The 20,475-nt window shown below is 35.8% G+C and overlaps 1 protein-coding gene across 1 annotated transcript in view; it reads left to right on the top strand.

Moving 5' to 3' along the window:
* Window positions 1–19,583, top strand: part of ITFG1 (integrin alpha FG-GAP repeat containing 1) — a gene marked incomplete at both ends in the record, with an annotated part of 64,944 nt that extends 45,361 nt beyond the window's left edge. The window contains 5 exons of the mRNA XM_009585222.1: window positions 3,814–3,986; window positions 12,999–13,149; window positions 13,633–13,741; window positions 17,545–17,588; window positions 19,505–19,583. Coding sequence (XP_009583517.1) covers window positions 3,814–3,986; window positions 12,999–13,149; window positions 13,633–13,741; window positions 17,545–17,588; window positions 19,505–19,583 — 556 coding nt within the window. The remainder of the gene's footprint in view (window positions 1–3,813; window positions 3,987–12,998; window positions 13,150–13,632; window positions 13,742–17,544; window positions 17,589–19,504) is intronic.
* Window positions 19,584–20,475: the final 892 nt, after the last annotated feature.

Below are 20,475 nucleotides of genomic sequence, written 5' to 3'. Positions count from 1 at the left end.
TAACTTTTATGCAGTAGTGGCTACTCGACTGTATATGGAATTCAGGTGACCTTCGTACCCACTGAAAGCCTAATGCATCCTGAAATCACTGGATTTATTTTTTATGTGCAGCTGAACTACAATGCAGATGTACAGTAGAGGGGGAGCCCTCAGGGAAAAGGACTTCTGTTGCTGTGGCCAGGTTTTAGGCCACCCTTGATACTCATCTTTCTATAGGATGGGATAGTGTTTGTCATAGAAAGGAGCATTCTGGCATTTCCAGAAAAGGTATTGGCCAAGAGTGGGCTACCAATTTCCAAATGCTTTGTGACTCACAGCTGGCTCCCTGCCTGTGTTAGGTGGCCTGGAAGTGGGTAGCTGGCTGGGTGGGGGTTTTGTGCCTCATAGGTTTCTGTCCACAGTTTAAAAATTGAGATGTGTTAATCCCACAGTTCTGGCTCAAAGACCTGTTAACAGGCTTTAGAGAAAAAAAAAAGCCTTTCCTAATGTATATAAGAATGTGAACTCTGAAAGAAATGAGCCCTTTTTTAGTTAAGTGGGATGAGTGCAACTAGTTTTAAATTTTTCTCAAGTACCCAAGATCATCTTCAAAATGGAAAACATGTTGTTTTCATAGGGCAATAAAGCGTTCTCTCTTCTACTTGTTGAAAAACAAGTATTTGAAGAGTTTGAAAACAAATTTTAAAGCACTTAAAGATATTTTTCTTACTTTAGTCTACAAAATCATTAATTGAAAGAGTAAAAATATCTATATAAATGTTTTAAGTAATAACATCAGTGGTGCTATGCAATGGAATTTAACAGAAGGGGAAGAAGTAAATCTTTGATTTCTCTGAATTTTATGTGTTCATTTAAATTTTCTTTTAGAAACACTTACTCCATTTTTCAACCTGTTTTTCCATCTGAGCTAGGTAACAGAAATCATGTCATCAGAAAACTGCAAAAAATAGCTTTATGCGTCCTCTTTATACCCACCTATTTCTGATTTAAAGTAGAAAAAAATATTAGGTTTAGTCTTTTTCCTGTTAAGATAGTAACAGCAAACATGAAGCTTAAAGTAATTGTCTGGATTAATAAATACAAAAGAAGTAGGAGTTCTATATTACTGACAAGCATATTTTCATTTTTTGTCTTCTGTACTGAAGTGTATGTCCTGAGGCAAATAAACAATTTAGAATTGCTGTTTAGAATAGAAATATACAGAATGAGTTTCACCAGAAGTGTGGATTACTCTGAATTTAAACTATCAGAGTAAGTTACGTATGGTGCTAGAATGTGCTCTGGTTACACATCGAACAAGACTGATATTTGTGAAATGTTCTACAACTGCTGTTATAAAAAGTCCCACAAGGTTCAGTGAGATGGATGAATCTTACTTTGTACCGTACTTGGTAGCAATAGGTGATGTTTCTGTGTTGCTCACCCATTGTTTTATATCTCTGCATTTCATTGTAGACCTTATGATTCTAAAATCACTTTCTATGAATCACTCTTTGAGTAGAGTAAAAAACAGAATACAGATTCGGATTTGTGCCTAAAAATTTGTTTTTAATTTTGTTTCTTCAAAATAGCGTTACCATACATGGGAACATTTAGAAAGTATATGATGGATATAACCGGATTCTATTGCAATGACTGTGTGAATGATACCATGTAAAGTAAAAACTGTATTATATTTCGTGGTTCTGATTTCAATCAGTGTTTTTCAAAATTACAGTATTCTGCAATAATACTGTTTCATCTGTCTTCTGCATGACAAATAAGTGCTAAGAAATCTAACCCTTTGAAAAATTTCCCTCAGGTTGAGTCTTTTTCTTATTTTCTGTTTCTTTTCTTAGATTTTTCAAACCTTCAGCAGCTAACAGTAACTAAATAGGCATGCATACGTTGGGGGGGAGGCAAGGGTCAAAGTATGTTTAATTTCAACTTTGAGTTTTCATCAAGAGTGTTGTAGATCATCGTTGCAGTTCAAATGTCGTCACTTACACAGGCAGACTTGCACTAAGTATATGCAGTGTCTGGCAGAACTGTTCCAGGCTTCTAAGCCATCTGTGATATCCAAACAAAGTTGGCTTTAGTGCACTTTTTTAATAATTTTGGGGGCTTCTCTAATATGCTTGTGGTTGTATGTAATCTCAAGGGACCAGTGCATGTGTCGCACACAATTGCCATGTGGCAGGAATGTTGTTGATTACTGGACAGTGAGGGAGTCTCTCCACAGCAGGAAATGCTGCTGTCAGGGATCACATTCTGGTTCCTGAAATAGCTAAATTAAGGCTTGGATGAGAGACATTTAAGATGCTGCTAAGTGCTTTTGATGTTGGTGATAGTGATCCTTTAAGATGGCACCCTTCTGTCCTTTTGAAGGCATTGTTAGTTAGTTGACATATAAAATTACTTTTGGCTTTAAAAATGGCACTGAATTTTCTGTAGCATTGAAATGTTAACCCCGGTGCTTCAGCTTGGTACCAACTTGTGAAATTACTTTGATTTTAATTAAGATAAATTCCTGTTTAGCACCTCTGCAACACCTTGTGGAAAGTAAGTGCAGATACATTCTATTTCGCGACCTGGAGAAATTATACTTTGCATTTCTTTTGTACTTCCAATTTGATACTGCAATCTTAATTTCTTACCAAACAGTTCAGTATCTGGTGCTGCTGGGAAGATAGAAGGGGAATTGAAGCTCCTGAACTTCTAAATATCCATGAATAATAGAATCATTCAAGCTGAAATGAACCTTAGATCAGCCTCTTGCTTTAAGCAGTCAACACTGAATTCGGACCCTGTTGTTTAGAGCTTTGTCCAGTCAAACTTTGAAAACCCCCAAGGACAAAGATTCTGCAACTTCTCTGGGCCTCTTTCCTAGTTTGATTATCATCATCATAGTGAATCTTTTGTTTGTTTATCTCTAAACAAGGTTGGAACCTCCCTTGTGTCAGTCTGTGACCATTGTCTCTTGTTCTTCTGCCATGTATCTCAGTAGAGAGCCTGGCTTCATCTTCTCAGTTATCTCCTTGCAGGTATCAGAAGGCCACTATTAGATCCCCCCTAAATCTTCTGTTTTCGACGCTGAACAAGCTCTGTGCCCTCAGCCTGTTCTTTGAGTAAATATTCAACAACTGACCATCTTGGTGACCCTTCTCTAAACACGCTCAATAATATTCTCAAATCTTTCTTGAACCTGGGGGACAAACCTGGACACAGGATCCAGATGCAGACTAACTAGTGCTGAATAAAAAGAAATAATCACTCGCTTTAGTCAGCAGGAGTATAGGCAGCAGTTACAGTGCAGTATGCTCTTTGCTGTCATAGCTGCCACACTCAGCTTTAGCTTACTGTTTACCAGGACCCACGCATCTTTTTTAGGAGAGCTGCTACCCAGCTGGTCAGTCTCCAGCCTGTACCGCTGCAGGGGTTTACTCCCCCCTGCAGGACTTTATGGTTTCCTTGATGGTTTGGGCTTATCTACACTTAAGGATTAGCACGGATTCCAGGCAAGCCTGAATTTCAGTGAAGTTGTTCCTGAATATCTCTGTACACTGGAGACATTCCAAAACACAGGTCCTTTATTCTTACAACCTTATCTATTTTTTTCTGTTCCGGAATAATTTAGTGCATAGAAAAGACTTCAAATTAATTGTTTCATTTGGTGACAGAGTTAAGAAATAATCCTTATTTCCTCTTTGGAAATTTCTAAATAGTTAAGAATCCTGATGCAGTGAAGAAGTGTCAGCTGTTTTAAATAGAATTGTTTAAATAAATAAAATGGATTTCCTTACCTAGCTGTTCTTTTTTTGCTTTATTTTACAGTGGATTCCAGTCTTGCAAGACTTCAGAAATAAAGACACGCTGTGGGGCTTTGTACCACATCAAACTGACAAATCTTCAACAGAAATTTCATTTCCAATTACACTTCATATTGGAGATTACAATATGGATGGCTACCCGGATGCTCTTGCTATACTAAAGAATACATCTGGAAGGTAGAGTATATGTAAACCTAGAAATAAAGACTATCAAATGCATGTTCAATCATCAGTCATACAAATTACTAATTTTAGTGCATCTCATTCATTTTATCGAGTGAACAAGACCTGATCTCTACTAAATGTTTCCCTTTTAAAAAGGTATGCATTTACATGGTATATTCAGAATGCATAATTGTATAGACTCAGACTGTGAGTCTTGGTGGGGAATTGCGCTGGGGAGTGGAGTATGAAGTACCATTTTAGGTGTCTCTCCTGGATCACGGGAGCTGATTATCTCTCCCTTTCCTTTTCCTTCATCTTCTGTAAAATCCTGACTTCAGCTTTCAGTGTTGGCTAGTAACATCAGGCTGCTGAGAGTTGGGGAACCTGTTCTGTGCTGTCATATGGAGTGAACACTGATTGGTAACTCTGCTGAAAAATGCAATAGTGTTTTGCCCCTTTTGAGAACGAGGAATTTTAGATACACCTAATAACTTCCCAGTGATTTTTATATTGTCCAAATTCAACTGAAATAAACACCCCCACCCCCCAAAAAAAAAGAAACTTCTAACCTTTCCTATTAAATTTGTCAGTGTAATCTTTCTCCTCCTTTTTTTTTTTTCTTCATTACTTGCTTTCCCAGTACTTTGTATTGCTACCATCTGGTGTTAGGTGGGAGGGGGCATGTAGTGATCTTACAGGGAGACTATTGCACATTGAGGAGTTAGTGATCCACATAACAGTTGACCTGAGTAGGTGTACGCCTGTGCTGTTCTGCACATATCACTTGGCTGCAGGATGAACTTAGCCAGCTAATCGTAACGGAGAAGCCTGTAGGCAGCTCTCACTTGGCACCTGGTGGTGATACCACTGGCATGTCCTTGTCTTTACCTTGGAGTAAAGCAGCATGTTTTCATGTGAACATTCTTTTGCTTGACAGTACAAATGATGAACAGACTTGTTCACTTCTAAGAAAAACTTAAGAGCTCTAGAGACTATAATGCCAGTGGACCTCACTACAGACAGGATACGCACAGCGTGCCATGCCCTGACTAGAGGTCTGTCCGATGCTGCACAACTTGGCTTTTGCAGCATCTGAAGAGATGTAAGATTATCTAGGATATCCCCATGTGATCGCTTGTAAAAGGTATTTTAATCAATACCTTAAGGAGTCTCAACATCATCTTTACTGGGATCTATGACAAATACTTGCACTAATGCATTACAAGACAAAATAAGTCTCTCTTACAGCTGTACTTATTATCTTCCTCTGTATGCTATTTTGGATGAGCTTGGGTGTAGGTTCATAGTTTGAATTAATACTTAGTAAGGAAAAGAACTGAGGAGCTCACTTTGAGTATATAGACAGAATTTAGATGCTGAAGTCAAAGAAGTCAATTCAGATCCTCTACTGGTTGCCTAAACATGAGTCACTCACTAACATTTTTGTGTTAGAGTTGTTCAGATACTGACATATACCTAAAAATGACCCAGTTTGAAGAGTTATGTGCTTGTATTCGGCCTACATGATGTGACTCAGAGACAAGGCAGTGAGCAGCTGAGCTCTGTCTCTATGCCTCTAAGCCTTAAAATAACTAGCACAGCAGCTGTTTATATTCAGATATGTCAGAGGAGAAGGAGGTGATGCTGTTACTGCCCAGAACTTGCATAGGCAAAGGTAAAGCACTCGGGCCCTGAATGTCAAATTTTTTTACTCCGTAGCCTTGCTCAGTGGGGCGTTTGCATCTTCTGTTCAGCAGTCGTTGAATAAAGACTCTAAACAGTCTAGAGAGCAGGCTAGAACCAAAGTCTCCTTTTCCATTGAAATACCATGACATCTAAACTATAAAGTGTTCTTGTCTTTGTTTTGACTTAAGCCCCACAAATTTTATGTTTTAAGCTGTATTATAGGCTATCTTCTAGTGTGTATCCTGATGGCTAGTACACTTCAGAAGGACTTTGTGAAGATTCGTGGAGTTCAGAAGTTTATTTGAAGTTATTTGATCTTTTAAGATTCTTAGGAGCCTCTCTCCTTTGGCTGGTGTATAATTATGGCAATGTAATATTATGTAAAAGATTTAAATAGTTTATAAATAGTTACTCCTATAAAAGCCCAGGGAGTTACCTATATCTTGTTGCAATGAATTACTGTGATACGCTTTTATCTTTATTCTCCTTGCTTCTGAAATTGTTTGTTTATTCAGTTGGGTGCATCTTAAAGTTATTTTGAAACTTGACTTCAAAGTTGAGTGACACAGTAGGGCATAAGGACTGAAGGTACTGGCAGATGATTTGACAGGTTATTAAAAGGGAAGTTCAGAGAGCTGAAGAAGTCTGGCAAAAAAAGAGTAAGTAAACTAAGAATTAAGAAATACATTGCATTTTAACACTGTATATTTCCAGTATTTGTAGAAAAGTAATGGAAACAGACTCTTCATACTTTGGAACGGGAATGAAGGTCACGTTTTTTGCACCCACTATGAAATGTCACTTTCAGAGTAATATTAATTCATCGTTTCTGAGAGACTTAAGCAAATACTTCCTTTTAAAAGGTGTAACTAGGTCATAGAATGGAGAGAATTAAAACAGTGTGGGAATTAAATTAAAAGCTTTTCTTAAATTAGAGCAAATTAAAATGAAAACCTTATTTAATTGATTTTAAACACTTCTGGATCAAGCTGTTTATTTCTTTCTCTGAAGCCTTTCATGCTATATCTACAGATCTAATTTCAGTGATTGATTACTGTGATTAAATGATAAAAGTATTTTTGTAAACTCTTGACCTCAATCTGTGCTACAGTCTAGGAAGCCTAGCTTCTAGTTGCTGTCTGTAACTTAAAGAAATTAAAGGAGGCAGAAACCATCTTAGTCATCTGAAAATATACTGATACGTGATAATGGAAGAATATGATTAAAATCAATTATATGCTTTCATCATAATTCTGGAAAGCACTTTCAGATCAAGTCCTTAAAAATGCCTACAAAACACTGAAATTAAGACATGATAGTTAGGAATAACTTTGGTTTACTGTCCTTCCAGGTGAGTAAGCCAGGAAAAATGATTAATAGCTTCAAGTATTCTCAGAACTGCCATAAATCCACACTGTTTCATCTCCTGCTATATCCTTTTGATTTTAAATAAAAGCATGTAATACTCTGATCGCATGGAGACATTCCTTATTAACAGCAGCAACAACAAAAAAAAGGAATCTCACTTGTGGTGGGGGTTTGAACCCAGAGACTCAATAAATTCCAACAGGTGAAGATGCTAAATTCACAGTCAATTCTTACATATTTATCTATCCATTATGAATTATTTTACCTTCAGACTTGAATCAAAACCTGCACATTAGAATTCCAGTCCACAGATTTTTCTTCAGGCTAGATACATACATGAATTTTTCTTCCCTCTAGTTATGACTGTATTAGAAATGTATATGTGTGTATGTATACAGAATAGTAATAGGTAAAGGGATTTTATCAGTAGCTGTTCATTGGTTCATCTCTACTTGCTATCTTATCTAAATGTATTCATTTTTTTCACATGCTGGTTTAAAATTGACTCTGGTAACATTGAAAGTGTAAGTACTGTATGTGAGTCTATAAACACCTATCTTTCTCCCACCTAATTAGATGAAACAAAATTTTGCTTAACAACTTGTTTCCAAATTAGTGCTAATAATTGGCATCTTGCATTGCAAATATGTTATCTAAGGAAGCCATTTTTTTCAATTATGCTTTTATTCAAAGGGAATGTTCTTCACTGGTAAAGTAACGATAAGGTTGGAAATACAGTATCTTTCTCTCTGTCATTGGTGGTAAATAACAGTAAAGGCTGAAACCTGGAGATGACAACTGGATATGGACAGTTGAATGAAAAACTTTGAGTGTAATACATTTCTAGAAAGTTTTCCAGGTATTCATGCTCAGTTTTAAATTAATGTATATGTATTAATGCTTTATATGGGTCTGCTTGAAAGGACTTTTATTTGACCAAATTATCTCTTCCTAAATCATTGTTAGTTGTCACTTGTCAGAAGTAAGGTTGGATAAAGGATTTCTTTTAAATGTAGGATTGATGAGCACCCTGTAATTGAGCAAATCTAAAAAATAGAGGCAAATCCAATTATTCTGAATGTCTGGAGTAAGATATTAGTCATTTAGATGTCCCCTGTATAACTGTAAATGAACTAGCCTAAAATTGACAGAATGAGAAATGTATGAAATTAAGCAGTAAATATTTAATTCCAATTACAAAGTAGTATGTTAAAACTGTGGTAAGTCTTCAGTTTTTCTTTGGTGTTAACCCTTGCTTATAGTAATTCAGCCTTATTAAACTTAGCTTTGCTGCATAGATGACCTTCGGTCAGAAGGTTCCAAGTTGTAGACAACTCTGCTTTATTGAGCATCCTTCATAAGTTTGGGATAAAGTTTTGCAGGTAGTACAGAATTTAGGTGCCACTGTGTATACATTGGTGTGAATACCTAAATGTTAAAAGTACTGCAAGTAGCATGTTAAGGGTGATATGCTAGTCTTAGTTCAGAGTTCTTTTGCTCTGCCTCTTCTCAATATTTAAGCTGAATTGTTTGATACTGACTGTTACACATTTGTGTAGCACTTTAGCATTGATTTTAAGGTTTTACCATTGTAGCAGCATCTGTCTTTGTGTTTTCCCATATGCTTCCAGGGACATTGTTTTGTCGTTTTAAGAATGCTGATGATTTTCATTGTTACAAGGAGATTTTTTTCTGATGGCGTGAATCTTCAAAATTTGGTTCAAAATAATAGGAAGGTCATAACTTGCTCTTGGTAATTGTAGTATGTACCAGAAATAAAACAGGAGGTAGATACTGTGATTCTGGTGATGCTTGTGTATTAAAGCCCTAAATAACATAAGGACTCAACTGGCAGCTTATACGCCAAATTCAGACCTCAGGAGTTCTTCCAAGAAAGAATTGAAGAGCTGAGGAGGCAGCGAACAGCTGATTTCTCTTCCCTCTGCAAACAGTAAGGCACTGCAACCGTCCCTGTTGCTGCAGCCTTTCAAAAGAATGGCCCACACACTAAGATTTCCTCCTCCTATGCTGAGATGTAGCACATGGGAGCTCCCATATCAACACAGCCCTGGGAGCGGACTGGGACTGAGAAGGATCAAGAAAGATACAATATGGCTAACAATTACAAAGACATACATATATACACGTGTATATATATAGTTTCTGGTTTCCATTAGTGTGCATCATTATGTAATCAAAATCTAAAATCCTTTATTAATGTTTTATTTCAGTGTTTATTTTTTATCTTGTATTGAGTCAAGTGGGAATCACTTGACTGTGCATATGAAAAAAATTAAGTTTGTGCACAGAGACAAATAGTTACAATATGTGCAGCCTTCAGTGGGACTTGGAACGTAGCTCCCTTGAAAACTAGATGGAAGTTAAGCACTAAGGCTGCTTATATACACAGATGTGAGGAAGGCTGCAAGCACATGGCTTTTTTTTTTTTTTTTTTTTTTTTTTTTGTCTGCATGTTTGAGGCAAACCTGAAGACTGTCCCCCACCACCAAAGGAGTGCTTTTTGTTTTTTCTTCTATTCAGAAGTTGCTGTGTGAGTGCATTCGTTTGCTTCTTAGAGGGAGTTATTTTGAAATTGTTTCTAGGTGTTGTAGATAATTCCTACATGTTCATAATAAAATCCTTATCTAGTATATTATCAAGAGATAATGGTCTGAAAATACTTGAGGAAAAGGAAAGTCACGTCCACTCACTTTCAGTCAAAAAAGGAGGAAATATTTACACATAAGTAAATGTATCAGAAATTAATATTTGCAGCAGAAACTACTAATATTTCAAGAGTGTATTTTAGTTGGCTAATGCTGTTCGAATACTAATGGCGGGATATATAATTCAAAATTTTGGCCAGAAATGTGAAGAAAGTTAAGAATAAAATTGAATCGTTTTAGAGATAAAGGTGAGTTTATAACTTAGTTCCTTGCTATAAATACTATCCATTTTTTTTATAAAGGAAAAAACCAAGGTGGTGTAGAAGACACCTGAGTTATATTCTCAAGTTAAAGCATTTGTTTAGAAGCTACGTATCTAATAAATTATTAACTCTTTTCATCATGCTTTTCAAATACGCTTTTAGAGGAAATAAGAGGAATTGGATGCTGGTATAGAAGTCAAAATAATTTGAAGACATCAGTAAAATAAATGTCAAGGAATTGCCTTGGCAATTGACAGGAAAAAAGACTCAGCTTTAATTATAAAACTAATAATAGCTATCTTGTAAACTGGAAAAAAAAAAAATCTGTATGCTTCCAGTGAAGTGATGCGTTTCTGTAAATTTCACTTAAAACAACCCCAAAACTTAAAAGAAGTTTAATATTGCAGTTCACGTTTAAACCTTGGTTTATCCCATCTTTCTCACCAATAGTAAAAGTTTCCATTAGCTAGAATTTCGTTTAGTAGACTTTCAGCTATATTCTGATTAGGGATTCTCCAGACCTCTGCTGCTCTGCCACAAGGGACGCTATATCCATGAATTTATTCACTTTTTTCCTTCTGCATGATAGCTCTCCTACAGTGCACTTCTCAGTCTTCAGGATGTGTTTAGGATTTGGGATGGTTTTTTTCTTCCTGTTGTTTGTCTTGTGTTTCTCTTGCTGATACAGAAGGGCGAAGGAAAGTGGCATTTCCCTGCTCAGTGCCACTTTGATTAATATCTTCCTTTTTTCTCACAATTGGTGTTATGTTATTGTTTGTCCAGTTTGTGATGTTTTGAAAGTCATTAAATTGTGATGTTTTGAAAGTCATTAAATGCACACTATCAAGGAAAGGAAAAAAGGTTCCTGTAGTAAATAAACTTCTTGTGTCTATCCATTCACAAGGCTTGTAGTTTAGACTTGAACAATACTCTGTACGTAGAGTATAATGCAAGCTTGACAATCTTTTGTCTTTTAAACAATTATCATCTGATAATTTCTGGCAACTTAAAAAATGTGAATTGAAAGAAAGCATCTTAGTAGAACTTCCTCCAATTTAAAAAAAAAGTTCATGTCAAGATGATGAAAAAGAGAAATTGAAACAATTCGCTTAGCTCAGGTTGTCACCTTGCATTATAGTTGGTTAATCTGATAATGATCCTTATGTAATACATGAAATGAATGTGAGCACATAACAATTTCAAGTTACGATGATGAGTTCTCAGATACAGGTAATACAATGTCTTAAATATTGCAGATCACCTTATTTCATTTTGGCTGGACATTAATTCAATATACTCATGCTTCTAACAGCGAAATAGGGAAAAGTGGGTTGTTCATATTAAGCTTCAATCAAATGCAGGCATATGGCAGAAAAATAAAGGCTTAACTTGTGTATTTTTCACAGAAGCACAAGAAATGTGATTAGAGGGGTTTGAGGGAAGTGTTTATAAGTATCCCATTTTACTTTTGACACATCTTACAGAGAACAAAATCCTACAGTTTTCCCATTGCAGGTTCTGAAATATTAACTTGGCAACAAGCAAGGAAATTGATTTACTTTGGTGTCAGAAATGTTTTTTCTTGGGGTAAATGTTTTGCCCTTCTCTAATTCTTTCTGAAATGGATGGAGCAGAAATACGAATGTTGGGGGATATGATTCTTGTGAGTAGCAAATTATCTGAAATATACCACAGAAACAAAGAAAAATAAAAACTTTCCTAAGGAGAAATGCTTGTGTGTGACAGCATCCTGGAGGCACTGGATGCTGTTAAGATACAGAAAAACACCTTGTTGTCACCCTCTGAAACAGCAGTATGTTCAAGGTCATAACGAAGAAGTGTTTTAGGTTATTGCCCTGGGCTCTGACATGCTTAGCTAGCTTTACAGAACATTGTCTGCTCCATCTTCTGGCTCTGCCCCCAGAAAGAGAGGAGGAAACTTCATCTGTTTCCATTGCCAAGGCAGTGATGGATTCTAGCAGGCTCCCAGGATACAGACTTGCCAAAGAATCAGACTCCAGTTTGGTGAAGTCTGAAGGTTTTCACTGTTCCAATGAGAGTGGCAATGTTACAGTATCAGAGACAGCGTATAATACTATTGGTCATCAGCATGCATGTATGAACCTTGTGTCTCCCACTGACCAATGGGCATGTATTAGATAAATTCTTTAGAAGGGAGATTTTGGTATACCAGACCTGGTACTCAGGTTTGTTTGTTTGTTTCTTGTTTCAGTATTACAGCCTATCTTTCTGTCTGTATTTGTTATATATCAGCAAATGTCCAATTTGGTTTGTCTTGTCCTATTTTTACTGTGCTAGTAGGTTGGGTTTTGTGTTTTCTATTTTGCTTTGAAACAATCGGAAAATACCACTAGAGATTTGGTTTAATCTTAAATTTGTTTAAAACATCATGCGATGTGTAAGAAAATTTATTAATGCAGCTGGGGTGGGAAGACATTGTCATAAAATAATGAAAAAGCACTGACACTTTTTAAGTACTGTTTAAGCTGAAGGACCGTGGGGGGATTAAGGAAAATGGCAGATAAGTGCACTTGTGCTTGTTTAGGAATAAAGTAAGAATATGTTCAGTTTGCTGATTTGGACACATTTATTTAGTGTATTCATTGGTTTGTCAGACATGACATAGTGGTTGTAATTCTGTCTGTAAAGTTAACATAAATGCTTATGGATTTTAAAGTATCCAGTGGCTGCTAGCGTTGTTTTTATTATACTTAACTTCAGCAGACTTAAATTATTTAATGACAATATTTTTGTAACATCCATTATTTAGACTGCTTTTGGACACATTTATTTAGTGTATTCATTGGTTTGTCAGACATGACATAGTGGTTGTAATTCTGTCTGTAAAGTTAACATAAATGCTTATGGATTTTAAAGTATCCAGTGGCTGCTAGCGTTGTTTTTATTATACTTAACTTCAGCAGACTTAAATTATTTAATGACAATATTTTTGTAACATCCATTATTTAGACTGCTTATAGCATAAGTTGGTTTTTTTTATATATATATATGTTTTACAGCAATCAACAAGCATTTTTACTAGAAAATGTCCCATGCAATAACGTAAGCTGCAAGAGTGTACGTCGTATGTTTAAAGTTTTTTGGGAGCTCTCGGATCTAAATCAAATCAAGGATGCAGTGGTAGCAACCTTCTTTGACATATACGAAGACGTAAGTTCAACTCTTTACTACAGCAAACAGCATCTCTCTTTCTGTGTTGCTCTATCTGTCTGTGTGCCGTTGGCAGACTGCTTTGTAGAAACATTGGCTTTACAGCACACGGTAGGCAGTACCTTCAGCCTGGGAAATTCGCTCTTGAGATGCTCCCTGGAAGGTGAGCAGATAGCAGCAGCCCATCACTGCCTAAAAGTTTGCTGACCTTCCATATGCTCCATTTGAGCTGCCCTCTTCAGTGGCAAGAAAGAAGCCATGGACCACATGCATTGTCCTGGTTAGCTGTGGATGGAGCGCTCTGTCCTAAATTGCCATAGATTAATAAGATTTGAAAGATATTAAAATTAGCAGCGAAGGTATAAACTTTGCTGCACACACTCTATTTTTTTCCTTTGTATCTCTAAGGGAATTTGTTTGCAGAATTTAGATGTTATCTAGAGTAAATCAGCATTCTAACGTAAACTTTCTTTTTTCCTCTAGGGAATCTTGGATATCATTGTGCTAAGCAAAGGCTACTCCAACAAGGACTTTGCTATCCATGCATTAAAAAATAACTTTGAAGCAGATGCCTATTTTGTTAAAGTTATTGGTAAGCTATCACTGTATAATGAAGTCAGAATGGGACCTCGAGAGAAATGTGAATATTTGAGCCTCTGTATATGATAATGTTGTTATATGATATGATTATATGATAATGCTCTGTGTATGATAATTCTAGAAAAGAAAAAACACAGCGTGAAAAATATTAGGAATTGCAGAAATCTCTTGTTGCAGAATCTGAACTTGGATAAGTTGGTTTTGTTTCATTTCAAAGGGTTTTTTCTTGTTTTTATTTTAGTGTACTTATTAAAATTCAAAGTAATTATGCCCACTATTTTCAACACTTTAGCTGTTTTTAATATCAATGTTGACCACAATGACCTTTAAATAAGTGTTTATCATCTCCTGAGTGTGGGGGGTTTTTGTTTTGTTTTGTTGTTTGTTTGTTTGTTTTTACCAGAATGCGTGTCTTATTTCAGTCATTAACTAGAGGCAGGCTAAATCTTTCCTTTCATCCTGGACCTTTCCTTCTACATCCTAGCAAAATTCTAAAGACAGATACTAGGTCTTTAAAAACTCATTTCTCAGCTGGCTTCTGGAGGAAAAGCAAGAATTATCAAGTGTCTAAAAATACGATCTGCAGGCAAAGAGCACATGACACCAAGTTATTCAGCCTAAAAGAGAAATGTGAGGAAGATCCACGTCTTCAATCCATAATGATGCATAACAATGTGGGAAGAGAGTTCTGTGTGTCCATGCAGAACACAACATAAAGTAACAAACTACGAAGAGCAGAGTAAGAATAATTTCCTAAATGATGGCTTCTGAAGTACTAACATAAGTTCCTGGAGAAGCTGCAGAGTTACCAACATTAGAGGTCCTGACAATTAGTTTAAGAAATTATGTAGTATATTTAATCGTTTTTGAGGGAAGGGGTTGGATTAGCTGAACTTATGAGACCCCTTCTTTGAGTCTTTTGTACAATACCTTCACTTATCTCCTCACATAACATAATGTTGTCAATATAAAAATGGCATTAGATCTACACATATCTATCATTCAGCTTAGATTTTTTTTTTTGATGTGTGATGCTGTTTAAAATTTGAAGGAAGATTAGCTTATAAATCACGAATTTGAGGAAATATATAATTATACTTGCACATATAAATATGTATGCCATAGTGAGACAGAAAGAAACCAAAGAAATTACAGCAATATTGACTTGAAGGAACAGGCTCTGTTTGTCCACAATGACTGCCTTTTTATCTTGCCTATTTTCAGAAACCTAGTTAAGAAACAATAGCCAGGTGCACTTACTTTCATCTGTGCCTTGAGTGGTTGCAATATTTTCTTTCCAACAGCGACTTCTGTCTTTTGCTGTACCTCTGTCATATCAAGCCTATTTTACTGGAGTTCTTTTCTATGTCATCTGGAAATGATGCAGAATCTAGTGCAAAATGGGCTGGTTTCATTTCAGTGATGACTGGCATGGTGTATGTTTTACTTACGCTGTGTGATCTATTCTGAGAGCCAGTTTGTGTCCATGTGTGAGTCAGTTTGGTGTTTCAGCGTAAAAGCACTACATGGCACAAAATACATCCTACCGTAAAAGCGTAGAATGGCAATGAATGTGGCAAGGGTGTGTGTGTGAATTAATTAGAGCCTTGGTTTAAAAGGCTAGAGTTAGATTATGATATTTGTAATTGAGAGTAATTAGGTTCAAATTGCATGCCCTACCATGTTCTTCCAGACTGCAAAGGTGTTGAGCTTTGTCTGTCTTGATTTTTTGAGCACGAGTGAAAAATGAGGCTGTGCATGAGCTTATGAGGACAAAGCTAAACAGGAACAGCTAGAGGTTCACCTTCAAAAATTGTATTTGCCTTCATGTTATTTAAATGCATCTAATCCTTCTAAAGCACACCTTTTGCATGCCATAAGGTAAACAGAACTGCAGCTACTACTGGGGGCTGATGCATTTATTACTTTCTCCTCAGCCTGAGCTTTATTCTCATCGTAATACCCTATAATGATTTGTCATGTTGATGGAAGCCTTCTTTTAAATAATACTGTATATGGGTAGTGTAATCCACACAAGCATGCAGAAAATCCTCTAGAAAAATCTTACACTTCACAAAGCCATACTAGAATTAAAATTGTGTGATATTTTAATGGGGAAAGGAGTAATTTGCAACATGCTTTTTGATTCTGTCTGTGTAAATCTATCTTAAAAATTGGAGCAAGTCTTTTTTTAGCACCTTTCTAGGGTGTGAGTATTTTTGCATAGAAATTCCAGGAAATGTGTATTAATGAGTGGTCTAAAAATATTTTTACTGTGATACAGGGGAGAGTATTTATAACAAAACATGCCTTTGTGCAAGTTAGTGTATCAATAAATGCATCATGTTCACTTATTTGGCATATGGACAATGACAATGGTTTTATTATAGCTTATTATAACTGATGTCGAATATACTTGGTTGGATTATTTATTCCAATAGTGAGTCTGAACAGCAAATTGCAGTGTGCTGTTTTGCATCAAAATGGGAAGAGTTGGTTCCACTTGCATACACACCTATGTATAACACGTAAAATAAGCTTGTAGCTTAAAAAGTCTGTTTGTAGATACACACAGTCTTCAAATTCTGCTTTGCCACACCTTCATCTTATCTGTCCAGATATTTTTTTTTTGACTGTATAAAAAATAATAGATTTTTCTGTATTTGGAAATTTCAACATCTTTAAATCGCAAGCAAAGAATGATAACTTGGGAATCATGACAGTTGTTAATATTTGCACAAAAAATATTAGAAATGTACCTTCACTAGAACGGTGCCATTTCTGACTCCAGTAGAAGTAGACAGAAAATGTTTTTTAAAAATCTCAGTGGTTAGGATGGCCTGCCCTCAAATCTCGTCCAAATCTTAATTTTCGCTGTGTGCCACACTTGCTTTGGGATACTGTAACTCATGGAGAAGTTACATTTTTACTTGGCTTTGATACTGCCTGGTCTGTATCCTCTTCCCTGCTCATAGCCATTATTGGGTTGTTGCTCAACCAAACTGTTGTCATTTGAAGTCCGAATGTTGCATCAAAATGACACCTTAGATTTTGTGTGTGTGTGTGTTTGTGTTTTTTGTTTGTTTTAAAGGCATTTTAGTACTGATGTTGTAATACTCAGTGTGACAGGGTGTTCTAGATTATAGAACAGATAGGTTTCTTTGTCCATCACTTAGTTCATTATAAATAAGTGTTTAACAGATAGTTCCGTAATTTAACTGATTTTTGAAACTAGTAAGTTTTAAACAAGTAATTGAACAACTGTCACAGTCTTTAGATATTAAGTAGCATTATACACATCTGCTTATAATATTTTCGAATTCATAGATGAAATAGGTAATGGGATTTTTGTTTTATACATCTTTTGTGACTTGCTTTAAATCACGTTGTAAAACTATCCCTTATATAGAAGGAAAAGACTGACTTACCTTTTTACCACAGTTAAAACAGTAAAGCTGAATCTCTGCCAATGTTTTTAAATGGTTAGAAATGAAAAATAATGAATAAAATGTACAGTCCACTATTTTAAAAATGTTTTAATTTGGAATTTTTTTAACTGGCAACTCTCTCCTTTTGAAGCTGGTTAACCAATGAGGTATGATAAAACAGTGACTAGCTGATTAATTTCTGCAAAGAAGTATACTTCAAACATAAGTCATACAGAAGACATTTATTTTCTTCATGTGTTTTAATGGATACCTGACATTATTACTATCCTTTAACAGATTTCAGAGTTAGTGCTTGTAAGATAACTTGTTAACATAAACACTACAAGCTCACTTTTTGTTTTTGCAGTTCTCAGTGGCCTCTGTTCTAATGACTGTCCTCGGAAAATAACAGTAAGTATAACTATAACTTTGCATTACTATTTAGCTTCAAATAAGCTGAGGTCTAATTATACCAAAAACTTTCCACATATTAAGAAAGTTATTGACTGGAAGAATGTGTAATCCAAATCATGACTGACCAAGTTCTGCATATTTGAGACCCAGCTTTCACTAGCTGCCTGCTCAGAGACGAAATCAGTTGACTGATTCTGCAGTGTTTGTTACCCAGCGTTGTGGGGGCTGGGATATCCCAGATGCAAGAAAAACTTGTGTAATACAGCTGGATGCCCAAACTGTGTAGTGTGCCAAGTCTTGTTCTGGGCAGTCAGAAAGGCCAGGCAAAACTGATTACGGGACAGATGCAGCCATATAGCCACTTCTAGCCTAAAATACAGTAAGTGGCTACAATGAGGGATAGAAGGGAAGGAAATATACTTGGTTCTGATGATTCTGCAGATAGCTACATATACATGTGCTGATTTCTATTTCAATTATTTTAGTCATCTCCAGAGATCCTGCAACTCACCCACCAAACTTTCAATTAGCAAATTGTTTAGCAATGTTCACGGTGGAAGTTGGCCTAAAAGAGGAACTTAGAGGAATCAAAGCTAGCATTAGCACTTTAGCTCTGCAAAAATATGAAATTTAATTTTAATTTGAAAATACAAAAACTGCTTCAAATGTGACCAACTTTTTCTTCAAGCCTATTTTAAGACGTAGGGTTTAATTTCTGATATAAAATATTAAGGGGCTTTGATAGTATTATTAGATTAATTACAAAACTAAAGAGAGGGTTTAAAAAGCAAATCTTCACAACAGATGTTGGTGAATGTTTCATTTTCAAGATCATTGCCTCCACTGTAAAAGTTGTTCTCTGTCAGAAAGTAACATAAAGTACATTATACCAGAATACAGCTAATTGGTGGGGGGGAGGGGGGGAAATCAGATTTTCACCTTATTTACTCATCTTTCATAGATCTGCATTAACATCACCTTTGCGGTCTCCTTGCTCTCCATTCTAATTAATTATTATTTTTCAGGCTTTGGTCTCATCTCTCATCATTATCACTTACTCTTACAGTTTAGGACTTACTATTTTTTGAGGCATGATGTGAAATGTGTCATCATCTCTTCTTTTAGAGTTCTTTCTGTAACTCATTTGAAGATCTTTACTGGATTTGATGCCCCAATATCAGCTTGAATTCAGCATTTAAAAAAAAAGAAAACTTTCTTTAAAATCTATTCAGTTCCCCCCCTTCCTCTCCTTTCTCACCATAGCAGGTAATTGTTCCCGCCCCTTTCTTTCTTAGGTGCATTTGTTACGGTTCATTACTCAGTAATTCACAACTCCCTTTGATTTTTTTTTTTTTTTAATTTGATTTTTTTCCCCATAACTGTACTTTGATGTTTAAGTACGTTTTCTCCCTCAAGAGAATTTGCTTAAAATAGATATTGGTACTCAACAAGTAACTATTGAACCACTTTCATGAATTAAACGGTGCAAAATAATGATAACAAAATTTTGAATTTGTATAGTATTTTTCAATTCAGAAAGACCAAAGATAGTGCATTCTGTCAGACAATATCAAATGAGTTCTGCTTTTTCAGAACATGCAGTTATTTCTTTGAATTTTTAGGGGTTTTTTATTTTACTTGTAACTTCCAAGGAAACAGTAAACCTTTTGCCAGAAGACTGAATAGTATTGCTTTTTTCATGAGAAACTAAATATTACTTACCCAACTGATTAGCCTTATTTTGAAAATTAGTTTCCACACAATGCTATGACCAAAACAGTTGCAAGATTTCTAAATTATCCATATCAAAAGGAAATCATTAATCTAGAAACATTTTTATTTGGTTTTATTACTATAGCTTTGTCTGTTCCTAAAATTTTGCCTGCTTTTTTTCTTCCCCCACCCCCTTGTAGCCTTTTGGTGTTAATCAGCCTGGTCCTTACATCATGTACACTACTGTAGATGCAAATGGATACCTGAAAAATGGGTCAGGTAAGATAACTTCATAATGAGAATACACATGGCATGGTCTGTCTGTATATATACTTCTCAGCAACCTAAAGAGTTGGAAAGAAGTCTACAGAGTGAAATGGGACTGGTTTTGAATAGTGTCTTCAGTTTACAAGCCAAAAACCCGTAACTTTCTCTTCTTTCTTTACAGATTGCATATTTATTACAAACATTGCAACTGCATTCTTTTTTCCTTTCTTCTGTCCCATGCAAATTGGATTTGAACAGTTGGCTATATCTTGCCCAATCTGAAAAATCACTGGGTGCAATATCATCAGTTTGTGAAATAGCATAAGCTTCTAATGATTTACTTTTTCTACCAGTTCCTTAGCAATTATGTGTTAAGAAACAACAGTGACCATGAAATACCTAAGTAGAATCTTGTAGCCACATGAAAAAGGATCAACATAATATTCAGTAAACACAGGATGTATTTTTCTGGAGTTGTGCACTACATCTAGCAGGCTAACAGGCATCTATAAAATCATGAGTAGCATGAGGAAGGAAGAGAGGGAATGGCTGCATCCTTTCACGTGGTGAAGAACTGCAAGGTATCAAAGAATCATTACGTAACAGGGTGAAAATAAATGGAAAGAAGCAGTGCTTCATGCAACTTCTAGTTTAACTAGGTGTTTAGTCACATGAGATGTTGCAGATGCCACAGTTTACATGAGTCCAAAAACAAAGTAGACAAAAAAAGAACAATCCATTACGCCCTGGTCCAAGCAGTGCCTAATGTAAAGAATGTCCTGGGTTTTATGCTGCCTTCCTAGGTATGTACTAGTGGCTCGCAGAAGACACAGGTGACTATACTAAGTGATCTATCAGTCTAACTTATGACTGTTAAATCTTATCACCATGATCTCATAATGGA

The sequence above is a fragment of the Fulmarus glacialis genome, unplaced genomic scaffold (genome assembly GCF_000690835.1).
Source record: "Fulmarus glacialis isolate BGI_N327 unplaced genomic scaffold, ASM69083v1 scaffold39260, whole genome shotgun sequence".
NCBI classification, from domain to species: Eukaryota; Metazoa; Chordata; class Aves; order Procellariiformes; family Procellariidae; genus Fulmarus; species Fulmarus glacialis.
The sequence above is the reverse complement of the archived record's forward strand: the minus strand, read 5'-3'. Positions and strand labels throughout refer to the sequence as shown.